General features: G+C 52.2%; 7 protein-coding genes across 7 annotated transcripts; 5 read left to right on the forward strand and 2 right to left on the reverse strand.

Moving 5' to 3' along the window:
* Window positions 1-400: 400 nt before the first annotated feature.
* CC1G_05377 (polyketide synthase) lies at window positions 401-5,962 on the forward strand (the record flags this gene model as incomplete). Its single annotated transcript, XM_001835363.2, has 8 exons — window positions 401-769; window positions 824-936; window positions 996-1,207; window positions 1,260-1,444; window positions 1,498-2,726; window positions 2,782-5,189; window positions 5,242-5,846; window positions 5,897-5,962. 8 exons carry the CDS (start codon window positions 401-403, stop codon window positions 5,960-5,962), a joined length of 5,187 nt encoding a protein of 1,728 aa, XP_001835415.2.
* An 878-nt stretch (window positions 5,963-6,840) lies between these two features.
* CC1G_05378 (hypothetical protein) lies at window positions 6,841-8,384 on the forward strand (the record flags this gene model as incomplete). The annotated part of the gene is made up of 7 exons (XM_001835364.2): window positions 6,841-7,158; window positions 7,211-7,435; window positions 7,503-7,734; window positions 7,798-7,948; window positions 8,006-8,020; window positions 8,077-8,257; window positions 8,310-8,384. 7 exons carry the CDS (start codon window positions 6,841-6,843, stop codon window positions 8,382-8,384), a joined length of 1,197 nt encoding a protein of 398 aa, XP_001835416.2.
* Window positions 8,385-8,663: 279 nt separating this feature from the next.
* Window positions 8,664-10,185, reverse strand: CC1G_14937 (hypothetical protein; the record flags this gene model as incomplete). The annotated part of the gene is made up of 5 exons (XM_002910560.1): window positions 8,664-8,689; window positions 8,758-9,040; window positions 9,092-9,820; window positions 9,877-9,993; window positions 10,045-10,185. 5 exons carry the CDS (start codon window positions 10,183-10,185, stop codon window positions 8,664-8,666), a joined length of 1,296 nt encoding a protein of 431 aa, XP_002910606.1.
* A 564-nt stretch (window positions 10,186-10,749) lies between these two features.
* CC1G_05379 (hypothetical protein) lies at window positions 10,750-11,331 on the reverse strand (the record flags this gene model as incomplete). The annotated part of the gene is made up of 1 exon (XM_001835365.1): window positions 10,750-11,331. One exon carries the CDS (start codon window positions 11,329-11,331, stop codon window positions 10,750-10,752), a length of 582 nt encoding a protein of 193 aa, XP_001835417.1.
* A 1,492-nt stretch (window positions 11,332-12,823) lies between these two features.
* On the forward strand, window positions 12,824-14,304 carry CC1G_05380 (hypothetical protein). The gene is made up of 5 exons (XM_001835366.2): window positions 12,824-13,214; window positions 13,264-13,460; window positions 13,519-13,617; window positions 13,668-13,989; window positions 14,043-14,304. Exons 1-5 carry the CDS (start codon window positions 12,857-12,859, stop codon window positions 14,117-14,119), a joined length of 1,053 nt encoding a protein of 350 aa, XP_001835418.2. The 5' UTR covers window positions 12,824-12,856; the 3' UTR covers window positions 14,120-14,304.
* A 54-nt stretch (window positions 14,305-14,358) lies between these two features.
* On the forward strand, window positions 14,359-15,637 carry CC1G_05381 (hypothetical protein; the record flags this gene model as incomplete). The annotated part of the gene is made up of 5 exons (XM_001835367.2): window positions 14,359-14,710; window positions 14,759-14,955; window positions 15,014-15,112; window positions 15,166-15,487; window positions 15,561-15,637. The coding sequence occupies 5 exons, from the start codon at window positions 14,359-14,361 to the stop codon at window positions 15,635-15,637; spliced, it is 1,047 nt and encodes a 348-aa protein (XP_001835419.2).
* Window positions 15,638-16,301: 664 nt separating this feature from the next.
* On the forward strand, window positions 16,302-17,145 carry CC1G_05382 (cellulose-growth-specific protein; the record flags this gene model as incomplete). Its single annotated transcript, XM_001835368.2, has 4 exons — window positions 16,302-16,362; window positions 16,421-16,698; window positions 16,760-16,858; window positions 16,915-17,145. The coding sequence occupies 4 exons, from the start codon at window positions 16,302-16,304 to the stop codon at window positions 17,143-17,145; spliced, it is 669 nt and encodes a 222-aa protein (XP_001835420.2).
* Window positions 17,146-17,459: the final 314 nt, after the last annotated feature.

Below are 17,459 nucleotides of genomic sequence, written 5' to 3' on the forward strand. Positions count from 1 at the left end.
ATTGAGATACCGGGTAACGGGAAGCCTGTTGCCGACGGCGCTTGTTCTCGAACCACATCCTCGCCTTCGAAATCAAATTTGAGTCACTTTGTGGTCTCCATGGACTTATTTAGTGGTCGAAGAACTGAAAACGTCCTTTCGCATTGCTTTCCGATGGCAAGACCAAGAAAAATGAGCAACCTGAGTTGAATTGAGGTGCGTCCTGAGCACATTAGCTTAAACAAGGTTTCTGGACGTTCTAAAGGTTTTCCTAGATGTTCGGATTAGGCCAGCTATAAGGAAGGTCTTGTACTAAGGCTTTCCTTCGAATGATGGAGCCAGGCAGTCCGACCTTCACGACGCCGCGCAGCTCCGCGTCGAAGGTCGAACGATTGGTGCTGTAAGAAGCATAATCAAAATCATGGAATTTTCGCCAGCACTTATGGCAACGGATGGGACACTTATAACTGGGCGCAGCAAACACCCTTGGCAGGCCATTTTTGCACATCGCAAACTTTTACCCCACCTCGACCCAGACATGTCACTCGAAGCTCGACCAGAACGCTTGACGCCACCCACCGCGGCAGGAAAAGAGTTTGTTAACCTTCACCAGTCAGAAGGAATCTTTCCGTTACGCTCGGTGCCTCGCTCAGTATCGGAAGCTGTCTGCAGCACCTATCAGCCAACAAGCGCTATCGCCGTTGTTGGGATGGCCTTTCGAACGCCAGGTGGTTCCGACGTGGAATCATTGTGGGAGGTATTAACGTCTGGGACTTCTACTCTATCACAGGTGCGCATAACTATGATCCATGGTGAGTCCGTAACGATTCATACAAACTTTTAGATTCCCTCTTCGCGGTTTGACTATGGAGACTATGTCGAGCGCGCGCTCCCAGGAAGATCAATGGCGGTATCGACTGGAAATTTTCTGGAGGATGTTGATTTCTTCGACAATGAGTGCGTGATTACGTCCCCGAGCGTCCGTTTCATTCTTAACTGTCTTTTCGCGTGTCCAGACTCTTCGCGATCAGCCCACGCGAAGCCAGAGTTATGGACCCTCAGCAAAGACTGCTACTTCATGTTGCTTCTGAAGCCCTTCAAGATGCTGGTTACGTTCCCGGGGCTAGTCCGACTTTCGATCCCGAAACTTTCGGGGTTTTCGTGGGTGCCGCAACATCAGACTATGTCCATAATCTTCGAGAGAACATCGACCTACATTATTCGACTGGTGCGCGAGGATCTTATCTTCAACCAGAAGGACATTCACATGTAGCCAACAGGTACCTTATCCGCGCTCCTTAGTGGTCGGATCTCCTATGCCATGTCGTTTGGCGGACCTTCTATCGTGGTCGACACGGCGTGTTCGTCATCAGGGGTCGCTCTTTATCAGGCAGTCAGGTCCCTTCAAAGTGGAGACTCGAACGCTGCTCTCGCTGGCGGAGTTAATGTTATCAGCAGCCCTGACGTATGTTACTCGCTCATTCCATCCCCGCCGAGTATCTCACTCGTTCCATGAAGCTCTTTCTTGGCCTAGACGCCGGTCGTTTCCTCACCCAATCGGGCCAACCGCGGCCCTTCGATGCGAACGCCGAAGGTTACTCTCGCGCCGAAGGTTGTGTTTTGTTCGTCTTGAAGAGACTTGAGGATGCAGTTCGTGAAAACGACCGAATCTTGGGAGTCATCGACGCTATCGAAGTTAATCAAAGCGGCCGAGCATCATCTATCACTCGAACGCATGCCCCCACGCAGACGGCTCTTTTGAAGAAACTCCTGGTCAGAGCTCAAGTTGACCCCCGGGACGTCCACGTCATTGAGGCTCATGCGGCTGGTACCAAGGTCGGCGATACCACCGAAATCCAGGCAATCAGGAACGTCTTCGACACCGGCGACCGCAATCACCGCCCTCTCTATCTTACCTCGATCAAAGCCAACCTTGGCCATCTGGAAGCTGCATCAGGAGCGACGAGCCTTATCAAGGTCTTGTTGATGCTTCGACACCAGACCATTCCTCGACAAATTGGTGTTGCTACTCTCAATCCCGCCTTGACGGAACCTCCAACTCATCCCATACTCGTCCCGAATGAACCGATTCGCTGGACCGCGGAAACGAAGCCTCGCTACGCGGTCATCAACAACTACGGTGCTGCAGGGTCTAACGTTGCCATTCTTGTTCGCGAGTTTGTCCAGAGAGGGTCCACGGCGCCCCTTTCGCCTAATCTTCAATTCACGTTCGGCCTTTCAGCCCCGAGGGAGGAGAAGCTGCAGGCTTGGCGTGAAAAGATGCTGGGTTGGCTGGAGGGAGGAGAGAATTCAGATGCAAGTAACCTCGACATCGCCTACACGTCTACAGCTCGCCGCCAACTCTATGATTATCGCCTCTCCTTCCCTTGTACCAATGATCGTGCCACCATCATTCAAATGCTGAGGACGGCTCAAGTACAGAAAGTCAACTCGAAATACCCTTTTGTCATCTTCGTGTTCTCCGGCCAAGGATGTCAGTATCGCGGTATGGGAGCTGACCTTTATCACGCCTCTGAAACCTTCAGAAGTGACGTCGACACCTGTGCGCGCCTTGCTCTGAACCTAGGAGCACGCTCATTCCTCCCTGTCCTCCTCGATCGACGATTTGATCCCGCTGGGATTGACGAGAGTTTAGAAGAGCAACTCGCGCTGTTTGCGTTTGAGTACTCCTTGGCGAGGCTGTGGATGTCGTGGGGAGTCAGACCTGCTGCTGTCGTCGGTCATAGGTACATTTCTCCGCCTCATGGCTCGTAGCATCTTCCTGATATCTCCTACCTTTAGCTTTGGCGAGTATGCATCCCTTGTGACTGCTGGTGTTCTATCTCTCGAAGACGCTATCAGCATAATCAAGATACGAACCCAGCTTGTGCAGCATCATACGACTGGACGACGCAATAGCAGCATGCTGGCTGTACACCTCGACCCGGACCGCGCGAAAGTCCTCTTGGACACCCTACCCGAGTTCGCCGAGCGGAATGATCTCGATATCGCATGTTATAACAGCTCGGAACATTGCACCCTCTCCGGACCGTTGGACCAACTCCAGGCGTTCCAGGCTTTTCTCGAGAAGGAGCATGTCCGCTCGACCATCCTCCGAATTCCTGCTGCATACCATTCTTCACACCTTGCGTCGATTGTGGAGCCTTTCACTCTAGCTCTGCAATCGACGACCTTCCGTCCTCCCACCGTCCCCATTGCTTCGAGTGTCACTGGTAGACTGGTCCAGGTTGGCGATTCGACTTCCATTGACGCGTCATACCTCGCTTCCCAGCCTGTACGGCCCGTCCTGTTCCAACAGGCCGTGCACTCGTTGCTGGCACACGTCGACCAGAAGGCGCAGGGTGCGCTCTTGACATGGGTTGAGATCGGACCTCAGCACGGTCACCTTTCCCTTCTACGCAGTAATGAAGCCATGCCAGCGGACTCTTTGTACCTCGCCTCGTCGAAGAAGGACGAAGCACCTTTCAGAAGTCTCTCCGTATCCCTCTCCCAACTTTACATGACGAGAGTGGAAGTGGACTGGAGGGCGGTGTTCGGGCTTTTCGGAGATGCCCGCTGCGTCGGCCTTCCTTTCATGCCATTTCATGGATCGAGATTTTGGGTGCCTTATGAAGATCCTTCCTTCTCTCGCCACCGCCGGATAACAGTCACGACCGCCTTTCGCGGATTTTGCGTCCAACGCCCCGCGCAAGACAATCGATATACAGCCCGTTTCGTTCTCCCTGTGGAACATTACAGCGAAATGATTCGGGGTCATCAAGTGAAAGGGTTTCCTCTCTGTCCTGCCAGTATTTACTTCGACATCGCGATCAACGGCGTCTTCGAAGTTGGAGGATATCTCCGACACCACGACCCAAGGACTGTGCGATTGGAGGGTGTGAAGTTTGTGAGGCCCTTGGTTTCGGACGGACGAGCAGAGGTGTTCATCTTGACTGTCGTACTCGAATCGTCAACCCAGACCAGGTACAGCTTCACCATTGGTTCCGCCGCAACTTCCGCCCAACATGAGGTCACCCTTCACGCTCAAGGTTACTTCAACGATAGCTCCAGCGCCCAGACCTCCGCAGAATTGTCTTCCCTCCTTCCGTTCACCGCCAGTCGAATCGAAGCGCTCCACAACGACCACAACTCCGACCTCGATGTCCTGCTTCCTTCGACGATCTACGACGTCATTTTCCCTCGCATTGTTTGCTATGCCCAGGAATATCGAGCATTCGATCGGGTAGTGGTAGCGGCGGATAGACGAGAAGCGTACGGGGTGATGAAGTTGCCTGAGAAGACCTTCCAGGGTACATTCGTCGTCCACCCAGTCTATCTCGATGCCATGGTCCACATCGCAGGCTTTCTGGTCAACATGCGAGCCACGGAACAATCCGCCTATCTCTGCACTGATGTCGGGTCCCTCACGCTTCTTCGAGAAGCGTTCGAATACGATGCGGTTTACAGTGTCTACTGTTCGCTGGGTGCGAGCGAGTCAAGTGCGGATGCTGTGGAGGTTGGAACGGTGGTGATGGCCTCTAGGATGGGGATAAAATCGATTGTCGCGCGGGTCGAAGGCGCACGGTTTCAAAGGATATCGCTCGGAGGGTTCGTCAAGTCACTCTCGACGACGGCAGATACCGTTAGCACCGCATCTCCTACTCTATCGGCAGTTGATACCCTGGTCAGCTCTATCGACCCACCTCCAGACTCCTGTATTCCAGACCTCAAGCAACTCTTGTCGAGCACCCTTCATATCCCCCTTGCGAACATCCAGGACACCTCGTCGTTCGCTTCGCTTGGTCTGGACTCCTTCGCCTCCATAGAGCTGCGTCACAAGCTTCGCTCTCAACATCGCCTCAAACTGCCTTCAGACTTCTTCCAGCGACACAGTACCGTGCATGAGGCTCAAACCTATATTGAATACACCACTCCGCGCCATCGTATGGACCCTGATCCCGTCCGGAAGGGACGGGGGCTCTACCTCATTCACCCTTCAAAGGCCGAGAGCCTCAAGGCCCCGCTGGTGCTGGTACACGACGGAAGTGGACTAACGACGGGCTATGACAACCTACTTGATATTGGACGAGACGTCTGGGGCATTGAAGATCCGTACTTTGGGATGAAATGCTGGACATCTCTCGAAGAGATGATTTCGGTCTACGCCGATCTGATCATGGGCAATATTGAGGGCAACATCATCCTCGGCGGTATGTTTCGTATTCTTCACCCCTACTGACGTTAACTGATCAACGCTATCAGGTTGGTCATTTGGCGGTATCGTCGCCTACGAGATCGTGAAGCACATACGGGGCCAACTTTCGAAGCAACAAACCGAACACGACTTTCCACAGCCCTGTCGGGTCCGCGTAATCGGTCTCCTATTATTGGACTCCCCTTGTCCTTTGGATCGCGTTTACCTCTCGGAGTCCCTCATCGACTTCATCCTGGGCATTAGGGAGGACGACCTGAAGTCCGAGTCGGATACAAATAACAAACTGCCGCTGGAGTCCATCGTCAAGGCCCACCTGCAGCACTGTGTATCCCTCTTACGCCGCCATTACGAACCAGCGCTCGACTCTGTCATCAATCAACACCTGGGCGCACCTTCCAAGCTTTCCATTCCCTCGAACTCTGGTTATTCCGTATTGGTTGTGTTATTGGTGTGCAAGGAGGGATTCCGACTTCCGTCAACCCAAGCACCATGTCTACAAGAAGACGTGGAGGATGCAGTCCATCCTTGGTTCTCAGATCGGAAGGACTTGTCAGCCGTTGTGGGCTCTTGGAAACAATTCGTTGACCTCGATGTCGACGTGTCCGTGCGACCCGTCGATGGAAACCACTTCGACTTATTCGCGAGGAATAGGGTGCGTTTCTTTATATTGAACTTCAACGGGAATTTATATTTGTGGTTCAGGTTGGTTCGACATCTGGAGCTATACAACAGGCGTGTGATATCATGGACGGACAACGTTATCCTTGAACTTGATCTCCACGCGAGGGGGGAGACTTGAGAGGGGCTGACGCGGTGACCTCTTCATCCTTCTGTCGGATCCACTCCCGACGGACTATCCATGCCCTTGTGTCACGAGGTAGTGTTAATTCAGAACCTTTCCTCGTATCTCTCCATACGCTTCTTGTACCCCTTCAGAAGCGAGTATCAAAGAGCCTATACCACTTCAGTGCACTGCTGGAGTATCCGTCCTCGGATAACGGATCTCGATGAGAACATTGCAGCGACTCTCCCTTGATCGAGTTTCGAGGAGTGTAATTATCCGTATGTCCATGCACACTGTCAGGAACCGTTGGTCCTCGTGGCTGCGGCTTAGACGCCTGCAATCAGGCCTTGTATGGAGGGTGACCCCATTCCGTTTTACCTCTCTTTGGACTCTCGGACGTTTCCGAGTAGTACATGCTTCTGTGATTCCGGCTATTCAACTGATTCAATCGCGATCGGTTTCACGGTGTACGAGTACTCGTGGTATGTCATGCCCGGAATCCTGAGGCACAAGCTCTACTCACCTCGTTTTGAACCTCGTTGACAAATGAACCATTTAATCTCAAGTCACGTTTTGGGGTGAGAGCTGATCGGGCAGTCGATTCGAAATCCATTTCCGCTATCACACACCGGTATGTCAGGGACATTGCCATTTCCTCCTTGTCTCTGGGTATGTGCCATGTCACGCAGGTGGGTGCATGTCGGGTTTCGCAGGCGTTCCACGCCAAAAATGAAATAGGCGCCCGTGCCGCGTTTCCTAGCCGAAGACATGCCTTGAACTCGCATATTACGAGCCAGAGACATCAGAGTACGCCATCCACTTTTCACCCATCTTCTCTCGCAGACTCGCACTCCAGTCACCGATGTCCACCAAACCCGACCAGTCCTTCACGGCCCAGGACAGTCGCGCCTATTCAGCCCTTAGAAACTTTGTCCGGGGGGAAGTATGGGTAAAGATATACCGGGCCATCTCCGAGGACCCTACATCGGATACAGCGCTTCTCGAAGGGCATCTCGACGACGACTCGAGGTTCGATGAATATCTCAGACAATACTTCGCAGAGAAGAAGGAAGACTTGAAGAAACATCTGAATATCCCTGCTTCCGACTCCACTTTCAAGAAACGCTGCTCGCAAATCGCGGAGAACCTGTTCAGTGCCGCGATAGGCGCAACCCCAAGGGTGAGTTGTCTCTTTCGGTCCGCTCAGCTCGAGAGTCTCACTGCAGTCCCAGGTCAAGGTGACCTTTTCCACCGCCACCAAGACCATAATGGACGACTTGAACTTGGGAGTATACTGTGCTGGACCTTTGACGGAATCCCGTATTGCAGAATTCATCAAGCTTGTGGACAAGGTGCACTCTTGTGGTTTGGACAAACACATCGATGACCTTTTGCGAGCGGAGGGTGGCAATCTGGACCCTGAGCGGCGCCGTTTGAAGAGAACAGTGAGCGGGAGTGTAAGTCAACCAATTATTCATCCTGAAGACCTTTGCTTATCGTTGACATTCTACCCCTCACACTTAGAATGAAGCTGAATGCCGAATGTTGATAGACCTTACTCTGGACCGTGCGGTCGCGTTATCTAACGGGATAACCGGTAAATATGAGTGCATCAGAGTGGAGGTTGCCTTGGCAGAGACCCCACGGTCGTCAGAGAACGCGACAGGCATTGGAGGCCCTGTAGATGTTACCTCGCGTGACGGCAAGATCTACTCCTTCACTGGCATTGTCGACTACATCGTTACACTGTCATCAGGTATGCGTCACATTATCGCTGAGAGGTGCCAGCGCCATTGACCAGAGATGGGCCGTCGAACAGATGACCTCCGAGTCCTTGACCTACCGGCGAAGTTGGTTAGCATTGCGGCTGCGGATGAGCTTCAGATGGCCATTCTTGAAGCGAAACACGAGATGACTGAGGAAGAGCTCATGCGTCACCTTCCTCAGTTGGTAACGCAAGCGATTGTCACGTACGTCGATGGTATACACACCGATAGTAGGCTCCTATTCATCATTCTCTCCCCTAGGATTAAGGTTCTACGGTGAGTGAATCCGGGAGGAGACGTCGTATTATACTTCCTGACGTCACGTTGACTAGATGGAACGCGCTGGCGTGCATCCTTTCGGACGGTTTTCAATACATCTTCGCGGTCATGGAGCGTGTAGACGCAACGTCCGACAAATACATCTTGTACCACTACAAGAGTTTCCAATTCATCGACAACCATGTACCGGGCTTGGAGAAGGCAAAACTCCTTTTGGCGATGATTACGAGCTGGGTATGCTATGCAATGCTGTTCCACCGGTGATGCTGGGCTAACATGCGGGTAGGGAGTGCTGAATCCAGAGCTTGACATCCGGCCAAAGGTCAAGAATCACGCCGATTCGTTTGTTTCCGGCATTTGATCTGGATGATGATATTTAGTGTATAGTAACGGGGATTCAGTCGAACTCTTTCGACACGGAGCCATCCAGGATGGTCGGCTGTTGCATGTATTTATATTGTCCAATGTACTATGTAAGGTATCGTTAGCTTATCCAAAGAATGCGGTCTTGAGGGGTCGCTTGTAGATGAACATGACCAGTCGTGAGCGCGCATAGGATTTGTCGACATAGATAGTATATCTGTAGTTAGGGAAAGCAACCTCGGAGATTGATGGCTCCGGAAGGCTGTCGCCTGGCCACTTATAGCAGAGGAGCTGGGCACGTTGCTGCGTTTCAAACACGCAGACACCCTTGCGGTAGTCAAACCATAGTTCATCGTGCTCAACTGGCACACACTCTGCAAGTTTCGCAATGGCGACGCTATCCGAGACCGACACATCCGAGTCTTTGATAATCACTCCGGTGAGGGCACGACCGGCTCGACTGCACCCAAGAAGTCGAAAGGAGTTGTCGATATAAAATGGGTGGGAGTAGGGATGGAGGCGGCGAAACTCGTCGGTGGACTTCCACTGCGGACGAATGGGTGACGAATCGAGCTGGCGACATGCGTTCCAGTCGGCAATGTGGATATAAGACGAGTGGACTAGAATTCTTCCACGGGGGAGCAAAAGGATGTACTGTCGTGGAGGTTAACCAACAATGCGCGCAGGATGAGGTGCGACACCTACTAAGGGCGACGAGAGTGCTATTTGAGCACCCACGACAGGTCTTTCGTCAGCGACCGCTGTCCAGTCGACGATTTTGGTTCTACCGAGTGAACGCAAGCCATACGCAACATGGTCCCCGAGCAATGAACAACATGTCGTCCGGATATTGTCGACGAATGACTTGAGAAGGCGGGCCGAATAGACAATGGTCTCTCCTTGCACCTCTGGCCTAATCTCCCAGATCTCGACCGTTGACCTTCGAATTGCTGCAAGCCTGAAAACTGGGGGGAAGAGTCGGTGTTCGAAAGAGGAGGCGGAGGGCAAGGATGACGCCGGATCAATATTTTGTGTGCCTATAACGTCTATTGCCACGCAGACGCTGACGCATGGGTCTTTGGGATAAGGGGAGGGTAAGAGGAGATGCATAGGGGAATCTGGCTGGCCCGGATTACAGTAGTAGATGGAACCGTCCTTTGTTTTGTAAAGAAAGTATCGGTCTCCCGGTAATGGGCAGAGCGGCCCCCAAATGTCCGGAATGCTGTCATCCGCAGTGAACGTCTGCACTGTGGATTGCAGTCCCCCCCACCCAGTCCACCATTGGACGACGCGAGCCTCAAGGTCATCACCCGAGCACAGTTCCACCGGCTTGGACAGGAAGAACGGTCGGGGAATGACGGTGTCGCAGTATCTTCTCAGCAGCGACAGCCAGACCTCCCTATCTTTCGATACCGAGTGGAGGGTACGGCAACACTGGGTGCGAACTTGTCAGATGGACCTTTGCTGTCGAGAGGGACAAAGGGACTTACCCTTCGGACAGATAAAACATCGTTCCATTCGATGTGTTTCACGATTTCGACGAGAATCTCGGGGGGAAGCTGTGACAATCGAAGAATTTGGCGTTCAATTCGACGCGACTTTCCCTGCTAATCACGGTCAGTTTCTTCCTTGGAGGTGAATACTCATAAACAACATACCTTTGGCCATTTCAGCCATGGACCACTTTTATAAAACACCAGGAGCGCTAGCAGAGCAGCACAACACGAGTATCCGAACTTTTGAATTGTTGACATTATGAGGAACCTGTGAGCGTCGACGTCGAAAGGCAACGCTGGCATCTATCGAGGCCGCGTGGGGACATGAACAACGTGGTTTGCGGCATTGCCGTTGCCGATGCCGATGCCGATCAATCAATCAGACTACTATGGGCGCCTAATGCAGCAAATCAGTATCATCACAAGAGTTTAAGCCGCTGATTCCAAATCTCTATGCCACGGCTCTGGCATCCTCCACCCTCCCCGCCGACCCCAACGCGACCTTAGCCTTTACTCAATCTCTTCGATCCTCGTAGATCGAGCGTTAAGCAGAGAGAAGAGTTTCACCTATCGATACACACGGCGGTGGTACCAACCGGTACCGCCCATCTGGAATTATACTTTTATGAACCTGATCCCTGACATTGCTCATGGCACTTTTCTGAAGAATGAAACGGCTGGTATTGGGAGCGTTACGCTACGAATCTCGACATCACAAAAGTATATATAAGACCATTATGTAGTAGACCATGTCCGGTAGCAACTTTCGTCTAGGCGACCAAGCCGACGAAACCTAAAGAGAGGAAAATCTTTTTAGGTTCGATGATAACGAAGCAGTATATCCAGGAACCACTCACCTCCGTTGAATCAGACCTTCTCGCATTCTTCCAGCGCAGCATATTTTCCTTCGTTGAAGAGTGAAGCGATGATATCCGACGCATTGGGAGGTGCTACGGGGACCTTGATGCTTCGAGGCTCGCCTTCGAAATTCTTGTAGTGGAATTCGGTAGGGCCGACACAGACGATTCCGTCGCCCTCTCTCTTCTTCACGTCGCCTCCAGACTTAACAGTCGGGAGTCGATATTCACGGAATGGGTCCAGGATGAGAGGCAGACTCTGTTTTTGGTCCAGCCACATTAACTTGTTGACCGGCTTTCCGGGGTTGCTATCCCAGCACACATCGGTGCCGTTCCCCCTGAGGGAAAAGACGAGAGGCTCGCAAGGTCCACCTAGGTCGCGGAAACCAATGCCTCGAGTGTAGATCGGGAGCTGGTCGAACTGGACAGCGGATCCATACTGGGTGGGGACTTTACAGCATACCCCTCCTTCGTCATTGCAGAGGAAGTATGGTCCTAAGCCACAGGCATCGACCATGTAAGCTCGGTAGGTTATGGCGGTGGAGGTCGCTGTGAGGGCAGCGAGAATGGTTGCGAGGAAGACGAATTTCATCGCTGGTGAGGGTGTAGTTGGGGGCTTTAGCTTCGATTTGCTGGGCGGCAATCAAAACACATCCTATCTCACGGCGCTTATTTGAGGCACAGCTCTTGAGCTTAGGAAGGCGCTGTCAAACAGGTTAAGAAGTGATCGCTTCCTCTGGAACCTTTTCCTTTCTGTCAGTCCTTCTCAGAGCACTTGAGGAATGGTGGCGGGCATCCCGGTCACTCATTATCCACAAACCAAACGGACGAAGGTTCGAGCGCTGGGCTTCCGTGCTCGTCGCGCTGTAGAGAAGTGATACGGCGCTGGCAAAGTAAGTAAGTTAAGAAACGGGACTTTGCTTACGTCTCGCTTTTCCAACTAGCCATAGGTGCTTCTGTAGCCATTTAACCTCGACCTAAAGACCTTTCGAGGGAGGATCTTAGCAGTCTCCTCTCTTTCAGATATTTCGAAGACTTGAAGATGAGAAACCACATCAATTCCCTTGGACGAAGGGCACAGTGGGCACAGGTAGAGACGCCTTCGGGATTCTCGCATAGGTCGCAAGCAAAAGAAGACGTCGAAGGCCGCTGATTCTTCTTCTTTTGCTCCAATTCTTAAGGTTTGACACTCCAGCACGGGTATTACTCTCCGTAGAGAACCAGAACATGACGATGTCCCGTAAAGATTCGCGGCCTTAGTCCCCCGGGATACTGAAATACTTCAGAGTGAACTAATTTTCTTCATTGCGCGACGGATAGACTTGGGCGCTAATGCCGGGTAAATCTCTAATTGTCGAGGTGCTAAATCACACCAAGATATCGTAGGGATTAAGGCATAAACCGTACAAGTCGCTCGTTTCGAAAAGTCTCCGATACTACGTGTGTATCCTGGGGATGACAGGTAAGTAAGCACCGTGTGTGGATACTATATCGTCAATCGTACCCACTGCGAAGGTCCATCACCGTCTGAACCAAACAAAGGACCAATTTTGTCTGCGCTCTCTTGAATTCTATTTTTCTGCTTTTTCTCCATGGCCAGACACTCAATCCAAAAGCAACTTTCTGCAGTGTGCAGAAGGCAGACAACGTAAAGGAACTCAGGAAGACTACCACAGCCTTGAATAATACAAGTCTCGTGCAACATGTCCAGCGCACCAAGCTTGCACTTATTTTCTGTGGTCTCGCAGTCTGACGAAAGCCGCACTGGAGGCTGACTGGCGCTCCAGAACATAAAATCTGGTTGAACTCTGATGTATATAGGGACCCGGATTCTGAGTACCAATTGCGATGGTGCGCTCCTTTCCTCGGTTTTTGCATCAGGTCTGACTATCGACCAGTTTGGCAGGCATCTTTCTAAATTGCGATCGGTGCAGCTGGTCCTGCAAAGCGGCCGTGACGTCAAGGCCTTTTCCAACGCCCGGGCCACCTGCATCCAGAGTATAAATCGACCACGATTTGAGAACCCCCGTCTCCTCTTTCTTTCCTCCCCTCGCCGTCCCAGCGCTCAGGACTGTCCCAAGCAGCGACTGCCGTCGTCCTCGCCGTCGTTGCTCCAGATGATGTCCACCAACAACGGCAATGGAAAAGCAGCCTTCGAGGTCGAGGCGACCAACCTGCGTCCTCGCTGGATCCCCACCGTCGGGTACACCGTCCAGAATGTGTTGATCTCCATTGGTGTCATGATCGGAGCCTGCGCGTCGCTCGTGTTGACCTGTACCGTCGTTTTCCCTTTGGCGTGCATCAGGTCGATGTTTTTCTCGCGGTCTAGCCTCTCGTTGATACCCTCGCGCGACTCGCTTAGGCGGGGCAAGGTCGTCCTCATCGTTGGCGCGTCGCGTGGAATGGGTCTCGAAGTTCTGAAGCAGTACTGTCCCGAACCTGAAACCACCATTATCGCCGTTTCAAAGAATGCTGGTATGTGTATCCACCACTATATCCGGGCGCGTTCTTATACTCCAACCAGATGTTCTGCGGAATGCGATCATTCAGATGGGCGACACTCCCGCTACTCTCCAAATGGAGACCCTTGACCTCTCTGGATCCACCAAGAGTATCGCGGACGCTGTCAGCAAGCTGGATGAGACGTATGGTCCCATCTCCCATTTGTACGCCATCGCGAGTATCTCCAACCACCTCAACGACAACACTCCGTGGAACTTGGTAAGTCTTCGAAGCTTCATGCCCACCTTCCCCTTACTAATTCCTGACCCATTCGTAGGATGTCACAGAGAAGATGATCAAGGTCAATGTATCAGGAACAGTAGCTTTGGTCATGGCGATGTACGAGAGGATGAAGACTCGTCGATATGGAAAGATCGTGGGTAGTTTCTGTGGCCCACAACGCTCATAACTGAAGCACTCTTTCAGTGCATAGTTGGTTCAGTCGCAGGCATGTTTGGCCCAGCGAACATGATATCGTACGCATCCACCAAGGCGTTCATCAACACGTTCTCGAGTTCGCTCCGTATCTTGGCATCCGCCTCTAACGTTGACGTCGTCACCGTCGAACCTGGCTTCATCGACACTCGTATGACCCAGAAGATGCGTGGCCAAGGCAGTACAGTTCCAGGCGGGGAGTTTGCCAACGCGGAGACCATGGCAGAACATATGAAACGCGCCGTGGAACGTGGGGGTGTTGGCGTGGTCGCATGGCCTGTCAGACAATCTATTCAGATGTACGCTTTACGAGGTGGGTCAATGCCGAACACTCATTCTCCTGGGACTTTCTAAGCGCATTCGTAGGGCTCAATCCGATCTGTGAAGAGATTGGAAGGTTTGTTTCCATGAAGGCTCGCATGTCAGGAAAGAAGATCACCTAGGGCACGTAGTATCATGTGCGAGAACGGAACAAGATGTACAGAATGAAGTTTTTCCCCTTCTCCTGCGCCTGCTTTTAGGTTTACGGATGGCCCCATCATCGTGGTTCATCTCTCCGCTGCTTTCCACAGCTGCGACGTATGCGTTTACGCACCGCGTGACGTCATCCGAATCCTCAGTTCCTCGCCTCGACTCCTTAAGAATCGTGCTTTCCACAATCTGCTCGTGTCGTTGCGCCAAAATGCCCACCTCCAACGGCAAGTTTCCAGTTCAGTCCGAGTTCACAGACACCAACCTTCAGCCTCGGTGGATTCCAACTGTCGGCTATGCTATCCAAAACGCTTTGATTTCGTTCGCTACGCTTGTCGTTTCCTTTGCTTCCCTCATCGTCACTTGTTCCGTTGTTTTCCCTTTGTCTTTTTACAGGACATTACTCGCACGGAGAACCGTGACTCTCATCCCTCCTCGCGAGTCTCTCAAACGTGGGAAGGTCGTCCTCATTGTTGGCGCATCTCGCGGAATAGGACTGGAGGTGCTCAAGCAATATTGCAACGAACCAGAGACCACAGTCATTGCAGTGTCGAAAACGGCTGGTAGGTAGTGTCTTTATACCTCCTCTTTCTGTTAAAACCAGTCGATAGATGTGCTGGAAAGCGCACTCGGAAGCCTTGGGGACGTCCCTGCTACCCTTCGTTCAGCAGCGCTCGATCTGGCTGGTCCTTCGAGGTCAATTGTCGATATTGTCAATCGCCTGGATCAGGAGTACGGTCCCGTTTCACACTTGTATGCGATCTCTGGAATCACCAACTATACCGAGGATGAGTCGCCTTGGGACCTGGTACGCTCAATACTACTATCGATGATTCCTCTCACAGCCGGTATGGATCTCTTCGCAGGACTTCAATGAGGAGATGATCAAGGTTAACGTCTCTGGGATTGTCTCTCTCGTGATGACCATGTACGAGAGAATGAAAGGACGGAGCTATGGCAAGATCGTATGCAGTTGAGTGATAGCGCCTCAGAGATGTCAGTACTGACGTCAGAACAGTGTATCATTGGTTCCACTGCTGGAATCTATAGTCCAGCGAATATGATCACCTATGCGTCTACAAAGTCCTTCCTCAACACCTTTGCGACGTCGTTACGCGTCCTGGCTGCATCTTCCAAGGTCGAGGTGGTCACCGTTGAGCCTGGGTTCATCGACTCGCGCATCACGAGGAAGATGAGAGAGCAGGGCGCGACCCCACCCGAATTCACATTCAAAGATGCTCGCGCCTTGGCAAAGAAGATGAAAGAAACTGTGGAGGTCGGTGGAATCGGGGTCTTAACCTGGCCATTCAGCCAGGGTCTACTTTTCTGGGGTACGAGAGGTACGAGTCTCTCCACAGGTGTGAAGGGAAACGATGACGACCTTGATCATGCTTATCCGTTTTTTTTATAAAGGCCTCAACCCCATCCTCGAAGAAGCTGGGAAGTTCTTGATGATGAAAGCCAGGGTATCTGGGAAGAAGATCTCTTAATTTGTATGCTGGTTGGCGAATTGTCGTCGTTCGCAATTGTACGAGAATTGACGCGTTTCTCCGATCTCTCAGCGCTGGTTTGGAGTAAGAAGACTTTGTCATGGAGATATGGTTTGAACTCGCCGAGTAGAAGCCGTTCTCGCTCACTGGCGAAGTAATGAAGGATGATGGTCGGAGGTATTCCTCGTCATCCTCCCCTCCTCGGGGTTTGTCATGGAGCTTTTGGCCGATGTTCAAAGCGGAGGCTTTTGCCCGATATGGTTCTTCAACGCTCGAATGTCATTGATATCCTTTGATTCGCGGCCCTTGGTGCTCGAAGAACTCGGCAATGCGGTCCCGAGGTTGGTTGTCAACACGGCGAAAATAACTCCAGTTCATTGCACCCGCGTCGTTCACCAGCGTTTCAGGTTAATCCAAGGAAACACCGGCTCGCTGGTTGGCGCCACCCTCGTTGCTCGTCGCAGGTCGAAAGATGGTGAAATCGCCCCAAAACCATGTTGGCTACTGGTTTGTTTTCCCAGAGATTCGTCGTGTTTTGAGGTTGTGGCTTACGTTTTTGGGGCCCTCGTCGCAGGTATAAAAGGGAGGGACGATGGAAACGAGAGGACATCAGCAACCACAGCACACCCAGTTGTTTAAGCCAACCGTCGTCTAGAACTACAAGATGAAGCTCCTCACTTCCTTCGCCATCCTCGCCTCTGCTGCCCAGATCGCCTCCGCCCACTGTACGTTCCCAATTTCTTTCTTTCACTGAGTCTCATCGGCTAATCACCATTTTTACAGACATCTGGAACACCCTTACCTTCGGTTCTGGTACTTCCACCGCTGCTGTTCGCCAGCCCCAGAGCAACAGCCCCGTCGAGAATGTCAGCTCGAACGACATGAGGTGCAACGTCAACCCCAGGGGCGCGTCTGAGGTCATCCAGGTCGCCGCTGGAAGCACTGTCGGCTTCAACTTGGACAACACCTTGTACCATCAAGGACCTGCTGCTATCTACTTGGGTCAGGCTCCCGGCGGTAGCGTCACCAACTGGGACGGAAGCGGTGCCAACTGGTTCAAGGTGCGTTTCTTTGGGGAGAGTTTGATGAGGATGTGAGAATTGACGGATGGGATACGGATAGATCGATGAGTGGGGTGCCACCTTCAACCCCTTCAACTTCATTCCTTTCAACAAGAGCCACCTCTCTACTACTATTCCCGCTAACACTCCTAATGGAGAGGTATGTTGTCGCTTCTCGCGTTTCACGCCGACCTTGAATTGACGGCGATCACGCAGTACCTCCTACGAATTGAGCAAATCGGTTTGCACGTTGCTGGTGCTCCTCAGTACTACATCTCGTGCGCTCAGATCCGCGTGACTGGTGGCGGTGGAGGCAACCCTCCCAAGGTCTCCATCCCCGGATACGTCTCTGCCAGCGACCCCGGTCTTACCGTTAACATCTACAACCCTGTTCCCACTTCGTACACTGTAAGTTTTCCCCCCTCTGAGCGAAAGATTGGGAACTGATAGGGCTCGCGCAGGTTCCTGGACCCCGCCCCTGGAGGGGATAAACGCTTCGAGAAACGCTCGAAGACAAGAACATGTCGCATATTTCGAAAATTCCCAGTTCTACTTACTGCTCGCTGTTGATACCCAAATAAATTTATAGAATAAAAGTGTATTCTTCATCTTCTTTCGCAGAACCACTTGTAAGAAGAGAAGTCCACCAGACTCAGGTAAATGTCTCACCAAGTCCCGTGGCCAATGGTATCCTTCTTCCATTGCTGGCTGCTGGGTGCTCTGCGGCAAAATAGCGCGCAGACGACACCGCACAAGTCATG

Source organism: Coprinopsis cinerea (assembly GCF_000182895.1).
Source record: "Coprinopsis cinerea okayama7#130 chromosome 8 map unlocalized cont3.8, whole genome shotgun sequence".
Classification (NCBI taxonomy): Eukaryota; Fungi; Basidiomycota; class Agaricomycetes; order Agaricales; family Psathyrellaceae; genus Coprinopsis; species Coprinopsis cinerea.